The 12,068-nt window shown below is 32.6% G+C and overlaps 1 protein-coding gene across 1 annotated transcript in view; it reads right to left on the reverse strand.

Annotated features, from left to right (window-relative positions):
• Positions 1–12,068, reverse strand: part of DNAJC13 (DnaJ heat shock protein family (Hsp40) member C13) — a 127,768-nt gene that overhangs the window by 90,615 nt on the left and 25,085 nt on the right. Inside the window, exons 3-10 of the mRNA XM_063113976.1 lie at positions 10,053–10,128; positions 8,780–8,929; positions 8,305–8,346; positions 5,311–5,511; positions 2,900–3,106; positions 2,708–2,803; positions 2,172–2,263; positions 108–274 (exon numbers count right to left, since the gene is read on the reverse strand). Of these exons, the coding sequence (XP_062970046.1) occupies positions 108–274; positions 2,172–2,263; positions 2,708–2,803; positions 2,900–3,106; positions 5,311–5,511; positions 8,305–8,346; positions 8,780–8,929; positions 10,053–10,128 (1,031 nt within the window). The remainder of the gene's footprint in view (positions 1–107; positions 275–2,171; positions 2,264–2,707; positions 2,804–2,899; positions 3,107–5,310; positions 5,512–8,304; positions 8,347–8,779; positions 8,930–10,052; positions 10,129–12,068) is intronic.

The following is a 12,068-nucleotide window of genomic DNA, read 5'->3' on the forward strand; positions in this document are numbered from 1 at the left end:
AGAATATGAAAGGTTCATAAAGAAGAGTTAGAGGTTTGTATTCCCAATTCCTAAATTATTATTAAGTAGGTAGGTGGAAATGCAATTATATTTAAATCAATACTTACTTGGAGGTGCAGCTAAGAATCTGAGATGAAGGCTCTCTACTTCCTCATCAACAGGCATGCTGAATAACCCCCATCGCTGACCTTTATGTGTTGGTGTCATTTTTACACAAACATCTCTGTTACCAGAGGCTCTTACTCCATCCAGCAAACTTGCTAATAAGGAATCTCTAAGCAAGGTTAAAGTAAAAAGATTTTAGGATTGATAATTAAGAGAAATTTTGTTTCAGACTGCATCACAGGCCCTTTAGCAGGTAACATGCTCTGGGATGCACTATGGGTACAATGGGAGGCAGAAAGAGCAGGGCTTTAGGGGAAAGCCTGAAGTTCTAATTCTAGCTCCTAACCTTGCTGCTACCATGGCCTTGTATAAGTTACTTAAGCACTGTAGCTTTAACATCTCTGTGTTTTTCTGAAAGATTATTTTTGACAGTTCTACTCAGGTCTAACTTAGAAATCACAAAATTCACCCAGTTTAAATGTATAGTTTGACAATTTTTAGTAAATTTTTACAGCTGTATAATCATCATCACAATCCAGTTTTGATAAAATTCCATCTCTCATAAAGTTTCCTGTGCTCATGTGCAAAAAAATCTCTCCAGCCCAAGGCAATCACTGATCAATTTTGTCTCTATACTTTTACTTTTTTAAGAGACTTCATAAAATCAGAATCTGACAATATGTGGTCTTATGTGTCTCGCTTAGTTTACTTATATACTTTTGAGGTTCGTTCAAGTTATTGCATGTATTAGCAGTTCTGTCCTTTTTATTGCTAAGTAGTATTCCACTGTATGGATATACAACAGTTTGTCTACCCATTCACTAGGAAATGTATATATAGATTGCTTCTAGTAACTATAGATATTATGAGTAATGTTATTTTGAACATTCAAGTCTTTCTGTGGGCATGTTTTCATTTCTCCTGGGTAGATACCAAGGAGTGAAACTGTTGGGTCATATGATAAATATATATTTAATCTTTTAAGAAACCACCAAACTATTTTTTGAAGTGGTTTTATCATTTTACCTTCTCACCAGCAATGTATGAGAGCTCCAGTTTCTCTACATCCTTGCCACAACTGGCAATGATGGCCTGTTCAACGTTAGCCAGTTTAGTAGATCTGTAGTAGTTTTAATTTTCATTTTCCTAATGACTCATGATCTTTTCATGTATTTATTTACCATTCATTTATCTTCTCCAGTAAGGTGTCTATTTGAGTCTTTTTTACACTTATTATGGGGTTGTTTATTCTTTTCAGTATCAAGTTATAAGAGTTCTTTATACATTCTGGATATAAGTCCCTTATCAGCTATATGTTTTGCAAATATCTTCTCCATGCCCGTGACTTATGTTTTATTTTTTTCAATGGTGTCAAAGTTTTAAATTTTAATAAAGTCTAATTAATCAACTTTTTTTCTTTTCTGAACTGTTTTTGATATTTTATCTAAGAAATCTTTTCCTAAATCCAAATCAAAAAGAAGTTGCTTTACTTTTCACACGTAAGCATCACTGAGAATAATGGCATCTTCTTCCTAGGGCTACCATCAAGACTGAACAAGATAATGTACATAAAGCACCTAACAATCTGAGTGTTGAAATTCTTCCTCCAACTAGAACATCTGCACTATTTTTTCAGATGTTCTCTTTCCCTGAATTCAGGACAGGAAAAAATATTACCTTTTGCTGTAAAGTTTATGATAATTAACATATAAAAGCCTAACTTTAAGTGTCTTTGTATTAAAGTAACTTGCTACTGTTATCCAAACAATTTAACAATGAAAATAAAACATGCTATTTTGAAATACTTTAAAAACATTAATTACAGAACTACATTTTATTTTCACTATTTCATTTAAAATTAGACCATCATTTTTATTGTCTTTAGAAATTTGAAAACTGAATAAAAGTCATTTTAAGCATGCAACAAAATAATGTCTTTTCCCAAGTTAAATAATTTTAAAATTCGAGATTATAAATCTTCGTTTTCTTCTCTTTGATCAAGCACTTTGCCTTGCACATGTTAAGATCCCAAAAGCTTGATGAATTAAAAACAAAAACCAAAAAACCTTTCTGTTGAAGAGTATTTCCGTACTTGTCCTTTTATAAATTCAATGGTAAAAAGTTGTGGATTTTCTGAGTCACAAACCAACGCAAATACCTAATAAAAACAAAAAATAAGTTTAACAAAAAAAAAGTTTAGTTTTATGGTATTTCATTATAAAAACTACATATCATCATTTAGCTTACAAAAACCAATACTTAAAAATGTAACTGGTTAAATAAGTAAATAAGTAAATAAATTAAAAAAAAAAAAAAGTAACTGGTTTACAATATCTGAGTTTAAGAGCTATTTAAAAGTCTCATTCAAATTTTCAGACAATTGTTGAATAAAAAGTTCCATTCTTTATATACCTGAAAAATAACTTTTGCAATATTCATTGTTCTAAGATCAATAAATATAACTATATTAAAAATTAAATACAGACTCTGCCTGTTTCCTATTCTTTAGGCATGAGTAAATAAATATTAAAATAGAAAGAAAATTATTCTAATTTATCAATAGGAAAAAAATCTCATATAAGCTAATAGTGCTAAAACTTACTTCTCCTAAAGGCTTCAAGGTTGCAATATTATAGGTTGCTGGATCACGTTCTACTAAGCATGTTTCTGTAAGCGCTAGAACTCTTTTTACAGGTTCCTTCAAACGATAAAATTGAAACATATTAAAAAAGTTATTAAAGAAAAATGTGAAAATCAGATGAATACGTTTCTATTTTCAACAAATGGGTCTTACCGAATGTCTAGGTGATATTTTTTGGACTACAAATTCTGCTAAAGACGTGATGGATTCATCAGTACTGTATTTTCCAAAGCGAAGGTTCAAATATTGTTCAAATTCTAAAGGTTCTTTCCTGATCCGCAATGAAATACCTATGTAGTTGCCAGCATGGTCTATTGCACTTTTGATAATCTCTTCTCTTTGCTCTGATGCAAACAAATGCTGTACAAATTTTGAAATTTAAAAAGTCAGGTTGAAACAACTAAAATGTGATCATATTTAACCAACTCATAGGAAAGAGATTACAGTAGCAATTCTAGAGAAAAAAGAGGTAGTAGATCTTATCAGAGATAAATAAGTAGTGTGTTGTAGTTGAAAGACTATTACTAAATTAAGATCACAAAGTTGGGACATAGAGCCTTGAAACTCACTCACTGAATGGAAGGGATATAGAGACTTGCAACTAACTCACTGAATGGAAATTATCTGAGAACTTTTCAGAAACCCTTGTGCAAAACAGCAAGCTGGGGCTTCCAAGAAGGGGCCTCAAGAGAGCCCAGCCAAGACAGAGGGGGTGGTGGACAGCCTGTGGCCAGGATTCCCAGTTTCAACCAAGGAATCTCTGATTTAATCTGTTTTACATAGCAGTCTTCCTTGCAAGATTATGTTGAAGAATATTTACATGTATACAAGCCATTGGCTTACTGGTATTGTAAACCAACTCCAGGGCTGTATTTACAAACATAAGGATAAGGTCAGTATTGCTACTTGCATTTGGTGCCTGGAGGCCAGAAATGCTAAATGTCCTGCAAAGGGCAAGGCAGGAGTGTCCCAGAAGAGAAAGAATTGTCCTGCCCATAATGCCAATTGCTCCCCTACTGAGAAACACTGGATCAGATCATGTTTAAGGACTTGATTTTATTCCCAGCAGTTTATCACAGTCACTATAGAAGCAGAAGAAATTAGACTAAGTTTGGTTGAATGAATCTGTTATGGCATCATGTTTATAGTGAATTGAATCATTTTAGATAGTGCCTTTTAAAGGCAAAGAATATACCTAGAAAGTAAATAATTCAAATTAAAGCTTCTTGCTGCCATCAAGCAAGCAAAAATGTTGGCAATATGAATAATACCAAACAATTCTTACCCTTAATGTTTACTTTATTGTTCCATTGTATGAGCTTGGTTGAATTATTCTGATAGTTATCCTGTTTAGGCCTGAAAGGCCGTATTCCTATAATCAAGTATGTTTTCCACCAAGGAGTTAATCATTCCAAATTTCTACTCCCTTAGGGAGAGAAAGACTTTGGATAGCACTAAGACAGCAGGCTTTAGGCTCCTTTAGGGTGGGAGAGGAAACTTTTTTCTTTGAGCCTTTGCTTTTGGGTCTAGACTCAGGTAACAAAATGTCTCTCTGTGTGCTCCTAGATGAGGAAAACTAAGATGGTACCCATCAAGTGAGGAAAGAGTGAAATGAAATCTAGGATGGAAAAAGGTCTATAACTCTGAAGAGCAAACTATATTCTGTAAATCAGATTATCCAGCTCACCACCATTCTGTTTATTTCCCTTTGCTACTACCTACCTTCCTATGTATCTAAAAGTTCCAGGCTCACTGGAAAAAGTTCTCGGCTCTGCTGCTCAGGGAAGGATATTTTATCCACAAAGCACTAAATCTTGGAGTAATGTTTCCAGGCCACTAAGGTAGCTACAGGAATTAAAATTCTCAAGAAAAAGGAATCTTGCAACTAAATTCAACTGAGTCTGTTCATTTGGAGACTCTCTCTATTGCTCATCTTTGAGATCTCAAGTTTAAACTTTATTAAGGAAGGCAGGGTATTTCTCATTAAAAAAAAAGGTCATAATCTATAGTTCAGCTTCTATTACAGATAAACAGGGTCTCAGCATCTGAAGTAACTTCTGCTCTACTTATTTGCTTATATATAATTTAGAATTTCAAGACAAAAAACACACAATGAATTCCAAATTTGAAGTTTCAATGAATACTCAGATTTCAGATTACAAATAGCTAAACAAAGGATGGCAGACTATCCATAAAAATGAGATTGTAAATTACTTTTTCAAAGAAAGCTTAGAAACTTTCAGATAAGACATTAATACTAATGAAAATTACAACTATAACCACCATTTACTGAACACTAAGCAATTCATTGTGTAAAGCATTTTACATAAATTATCTCACAGGATCCTCACAATAAACCTAAGATACACATATCACACTCCTCATTTTAAACAGCAGTAAATTGGGATTCATGCTCATATACCTTTGATACCAAAGCCTGTACTCTTAATACCATACTTCCTCTCAGAGGACTCACATGAAATTTCAAAACGAAATGTAAAAACCCTGCTTTCCTTCAAATGGTCATATCCCTCTTTAAATGTCTTTTTTAAAACACTACTTACCAATCTACTAAAACCTCCATAAAGTATACAAAATCCCCCTTGATAATCAGAGAGATCTACAAAGCCTTCGATATTTCTATAGTCATAGGAACAGAATACTCTGTTGGTTGCAGGATCAATTTGGTCAAAGCCTCCAGGAGTTACTTCCAAAATTACAGGTTTTCTTGTATCACTCCAGTGATGCTTATAGCAATTATATCTCTAGAGAGAGAAAAACAGTATTGCTTTTTAGTTCATATTTAAGTTTATCATAAAATAAAATTACATTTAATGTGTCTGTCACTGCCGGAACACCAAAAATCTAAACAATATTATAAATATTTATAGCTACTATCCAAATTGTTAAAAACATTATTAATTTTAGCTATTTGGGAGTGTGTGTCTATTAAAAGTGTTTGCTCTAACTGAAAACAATATTTTCTTTTTTAATTAGCAAAGGTTTGGAGTTACAATACTTAGTGAAGCAATTTTAATCTACTCTGTAAATTTATAAAAATTTTTTAAAAAGAGAATCCTAAATAGAAATGTATTCTGAAAGTTTTATCGGGAAAAAGATTTCACCTTTTGTTGATGGATTCTTTTAATCCAAATTAGATACTAAAAAGAATTAAGTCATATTTCAGGGAAGTTACAATATTCAATTCAAACAATCGGAGCTGGCTCAGTATTTTAATGTACATTTTCTGTCTGTGTACAAAAAAAATGCTGAAGCCTAAATTTGACCTTAAGTCAAAAAATTTTTAAAAAGAAAAAAAGAAAAAGAAATTTTAAAAAAATAATTAAAAAATTATAAATAGATAAATGGATAGATAGATAGATTTGACCTTAGGCTTTTCTAATCACACCATTGGAAAGTTATCTTTAAGAGTTTTGATAACATTAGCAAGTAAAATTCCACTCAGATGATAAAATTCCATTTAGATGATAAAATCCTTCATAAAGTAGATGAGTACCAGAAGTGATTGGCATGGTCATTATCCATTTACTATCCAGTTTTATTCTTAAAAAGAAAAAAAAGGCTTAATCAAGGCTGGTAAGCAAACTGACATGATACAGAAGAAAAAAATAAACTTTAAATTTAAAAAAAACCGAGTAAAAGAAAATAAGGATAACCAAGTGTCAGATATGAAATGAATATCCCCTCCCCCACCCAAATAACTCCATTTTCTACCTATCAACATGAAGAGGAATATATAGTCAATTACACAATTTTCAAGGTAAAAATAAATTTATTGCTCTAGAGAACAACTATTTCCACTCCTGAAATAAGAAATTCTCTTGTAAGTGTTCAGAAAAGAGAGTAAGGCATGAAGTAATGAACACCTCCCCTAACATCCCAACACTAAACTCAGCAATGATGTCCACAGGATCATATCACATCAACTCCCATTATCTATGGCACTAAGCACAGTACAGTTCCATAAAAGGAATTCGGCAGAAAGATAAAATGGCCTGCATCAACCCACGAGAGTATTTACAGCCTTGATTCTGAACTAAGGGATGAATCTGCAGCAGGAATGGGGGTGGAAGGAAGGCCACAAAAATGGTAGTACTTTCCACACTATGATTGTTTACATGCCCAAACACACTCTGCATGCTATTCTCCATTCCTCACAGCTCACAATCAACTGCCATCAATGAAATGTACTGATAGAAACGTATCATTATCCCTCAGGATTGTAGTGGCCAAGCAAGAATGACTTTGAGAGACCCTGACTGAGAATATACATAAGGCAACTGGAGGTCTTAGGGCCAAATTCAACTTATGCAAGAGTGTTTTTTAGCCAGCACAGCATTTAGGTGGAATCTAAACTTGTTTTTAGAGAGGTGCAGGTGACACTTTGAGTCCCTTACTCCTGATGTAAGATTAGTTAACTAACCTTCAGGCAATATACTACTGTTCCTACCACAAAGTTTGAAAAGTATTAAGTGGTTAACGTTAAACAAAATCTATAAATGTTTTCAAAAGCAGTTTTCCAAACATATGAGATATATAGAAAACTCACCTGCTAACATAAAATAAAATAAGCACACCAAGTTATGATTTATAGAAATTTGATGGTGGTTCATCAGGAACAAGAAACAAACAGCTCACCAGTTGCCATAAAACTATTTTAAATGGCTGCTTGGGCAACCAGTCAATTGCTAGAGTTAAAATCAGTGAGGCTTCTGCGACGCTAAAACGAGCAACAGAATATATATAGATAGGATGAGGGCTTAAGAAAGACAGGGGAATGGTGCCAGCATATTCAGTTCCTGCCTTTGGCCAGAAGCCAGGGTTTTATACGGTGCTGTAAGTTTAGGTATTATTTTTACCTATTATAAAATACCTGCTCATGGAAAGAAAGTCAATAGTTCAAGGAAGTGAAAAAAGAATAAACTCACATTGTCCCCCTCCCCAAAAGTCTCTGATTTAGTTTAAATGCTGCTTGCTGTAACATGACAAGAAGGCTTAGAAAAGTTAAGAAGATTCTAATAAGCAACCATAACTTCCTCCAAAGCTGTCAGTACACCATGCCAAGCTTCAGTATAGGCCGTATCCAGTGCAAGAACATATAAAAAACAGTTTCTGTATCGCCAAACCTTGTTAGAACTTTAATACTTCTGAAATAAGAAGTTTCTACACCAAACAACTATTTCATGTTTCAACAAGCATTATCAGCAGCATGATGCTTACTGATGTTACTGTTTGGAACAGTGAATGAAGGCTATCTGAACAGTTTATAGTGTCATTTTTAGCACTCTAATTTTTTTTGCCTCATGATTTTTCCCCATCTACCAGCATTAACTGTCTTAAATCTAATTTTTTATGTTTGAGTTTCCTGTTAAACTACATTCATCTATCACATGGAATAAGGAGACATTAAAATCATGCTTCCTTTTTTCCCTTTAGCTTTGCCATAAAAGGAAAACACAGATTATGGAATGATTTCTATAACAAAGGGCAACATTTGAACAAATAAAAATACATATTAATAAATTTTAAATATTTACCCTTCCTGTGATTTTTCCCTCTGAAAAATCAGTTCTAAATCTCTGAAAGAGAAAACATAACCACAGTTTATGACAACAGACTGGTAAAAACAGACTCATGGTTCAGTCCTTTCTACCCAAAATAAGTAAAATCCCAAACTGATAATCCTGATACCAAAAACTGTTAATAAAGTTATAGTTTAGGGATATCAATAAAAATAACAAAATTTTATTGAAGAACAAGATAGATTAATTAAACATACGATACTCTGTCCTGTATATGTACTTAAAAAGAACAGTAAGCTATCAAATATAAAAATTTCCAGCCTTCTGTCAGAGAAAAGTGAGTTTCACAGTGTCAAGTTAAAGGTCAGTAAGAAAAAATAAGCACAGTGGGTTCAGGGACTGAGAACATAATATCTGTTCTTAAATGTAACTATTTCATTTTAAAAACAAAAGAGAGAAATTTAGTTTCTGAACATGAAACCTTTCTTACCAATGCTTCTGTAAGTAATTCTGTTCTATGCTCTGTAGAAAATTTTAAAGTTTCTGACTTTTTTCCACTGCCTTTACGAAATGTGAGGTTGAACTCAGTTCCTTGTCCTTTTCCAACAGGGCTGATGCTGCAAATGTCTCCATAAGGCCACTAACAAAAAGAAAGGAATTCTTTCAACTGGTGTTACAACACAGTAAAATGCAACACTTATTATTACTTTAATTTTATAATCACTGGCTAAATGAGCAAAATTTTACAAAATAACAGAGGTCTATAAAAAGTTATGTCATACAGCAATTCTATATAACACAAACTCTTTTAAACGTTGTTAGTCGGGCCGAGCCCGTGGCGCAAGAGTGCAGCACTGGGAGTGCAGCGACGCTCCCGCCGCGGGTTCGGATCCTATATAGGAATGGCCGGTGCACTCACTGGCTGAGTGCCGGTCATGAAAAAGACAAAAAAAAAAAAAAAAGGAAAAAAAAAAAAAAAACGTTGTTAGTCATCAGAGACATTGACAACAAAAATCCTATCTTGTATTCCAATTTTAATAATTAATGACACTAACTCAAAGCAATTAAAATGATGAAAGCCAAAAAAATTGGGGAATAAAATTTTATGATTACTTGTAAATCCATTAAAAAAAAAACTGTAAAACCTGCGTAATTTAGAATTAAAATAAACGAATATCTTTAAAAATGTTAATTTAGGGCCGAGCCAGTGGCGCACTCGGGAGAGTGTGACGCTGGGAGCTCGGATCCTATATAGGAATGGCCGGTGCGCTCACTGGCTGAGTGCCGGTCACGAAAAAGACAATAAAATAAAATAAAATAAAATAAAAATGTTAATTTATACACATTCAGGTTAGTCTTGCCTTTATAAACAAGTAATCCTACTTCCATGATGAGTATTTTACATAAACTACACTCATGAGATTTAACTTACATATGCCTATATTATAGTAACAGTATAAGCCTCTAAAATTTATAAAGAACTAATTTACTAACTTAACATAAAACAGATGTTTGTAATCAATAGTAACATATCAAAAAGTTACACTCTTTAGGGCCTGGAAATAAACACATTCTCCTTGCTCCCCTTTATTTATTTACTTTTGTCCTGAGCATACAGCATAATATAAGCACATCAATCTCTTTCAGATTTGACATTTCTACCCTAAAGTACTGATTTCAGGACAAGGGGTTATGGGTCATATCACGGCTTTTAAAATCAAAGGGAGTTCACACAAACACCTAACAGCTTCTAACATGATTACCTGATTTGTTACTTCTAAGGTATTGGGATTATATGTAGTAATCGCATGGGTTCCAACTGAAAAGACACGCTTATACCTACAAAGGAAGACAAATTCTTAAATTTAGTTTAAAAGAAAAAAAAAAAATTTATAAGAAAATATATATGGTACCAACACAAAAGGAACAGTTCAATAAATAAACAGAAATGTGTTAGTCGATTAATGTTGACTAACAGCTTAGTTTTACAGTCTCACATTTTTTAATGTTCTAAAATGTTATTGGTATTAAAACCCACCCACTGCTCAATTTACTGTGCACTATTAAGATCCCTAAATAGAAAAATATAACCTGTGTAAGCAAACTTGTGTTGTTAGTATAGATTAAGTTGGGAAAGCATTGGCTGAGGATGCCAAAAGATTCTAAATGGGAAAATTTTATTTTAAAAAAAGACACTGCACACTCCTTATTCTTTCAAAATATCCTTTCAACGAAACCATGATGGAAAGGAAGGAAAATCTATGGCCTGAAACTGGTCAGTCACAGCCATATGCTGGAATCTTAATTTCTACTTAAGCAACTACCTATTACATTTAAGTGTTGCAATTTTATAGAAGTAGGAAACCTACACCACAAACAAGCATTTTTCACTTCTCACTTCACTCACTTCCTTTACTCAAAGTAACATATCGAAAGGAGAAAAAAATTTAGGTATCAGTAATCCTTTAGAAGACAAAGAAATTCATAATGATAAAGGGAGAAAGTGAATTAGAAAAACTTATATGAAGAATTAGTTCTTTGGAAATAAAATATTTAAATGGGTAAACATTAGCTAGTATAAGAAACCACAAAAATAGAGAATAAAAAGAACTCACAACCATAGTACAGCATAAAAAATAATGCTGTAATTATATGCTGATAAATTTGAAAATTAAACCCCTATATAGATGAATTTAAGAAAGTTACAAAGAATTAAACCTCCCAAAACAACAGACTCAATTAATTTCAAGGGAGAAGAAATCTTAGAGGACCAGGTCACTCTCAGCTTCTCATATTATTTCAGAAAACAGAGTAAAGACAGTTTCTCCATTCTTTTAGTGATACTAAAATCTGATAAGACAACACAAAAATAAAAATATACCAACATATTTTTAAAATAAATATTAGCAATAAAAATCAAATATTATATTAAAAAGTAATACACCATACCAAAAAGGTTTATTTCAGGAAAACAGCGTTCAACATTAAAAAATCTATTATTGTAATTGATCATTTTTCTTGAAATATCTATTTGTATTTCAGTAAGAGATTTTAAGATTATCAATAATGGATGTCAAATTAAATCAACTGCCTTTTTGACATCTATGGAGAGAATCATGTTTTTCTGCTTTGCAGAAAAGGTTGAGCATCCCTAATCTGAAAACACATTATTTTTTCACTGTATTAATCGTCTGTCATATTTTTCACTGTTAAGTTCTTATGTGTGAATAAATGTAAGAAAATGATTGCTTATCCGTACCATATAAATTCAGAGACAGGAATGATGGTGTGATGCCAAATAACCACAGATTGTCCACGTGGGTGGCTGAGATAGTGACACCTTGCTTTCTAATGGTTCAATGTATACAAACTTTGTTTCACGCACAAAATTATTAAAAATGTATAAAATTACCTTCAAGCTATGTGTCTATGGTATATATGAAATATAAATGAATTTCACATTTAGACTTCAGTCCCATTCACAAGGTATCTCATCAGGTATGTGCAAATATTCCAAAATCTTAAAAAATCTGAAATCCGAAACACTCTGGTCCCAAGCATTTCACATAAGGTATATTCAAACTGTACTACTATATTAAAAAGACAAACATTACCTTAAACCAATAGCCATTATCAGACTCAAGGGTAACGCACTAGAAGTATTCCCATTAAGATCAAGAGAGAGAGCTCACATTTTATTTTTCTATTCTCCATTTTATTCCTAATCAGTATACTATATAATAAAAATGGCAAAGTTATTTCCATTTGGGCAAAAAGAA

Source organism: Cynocephalus volans, chromosome 11 (assembly GCF_027409185.1).
Source record: "Cynocephalus volans isolate mCynVol1 chromosome 11, mCynVol1.pri, whole genome shotgun sequence".
Taxonomy (NCBI): Eukaryota; Metazoa; Chordata; class Mammalia; order Dermoptera; family Cynocephalidae; genus Cynocephalus; species Cynocephalus volans.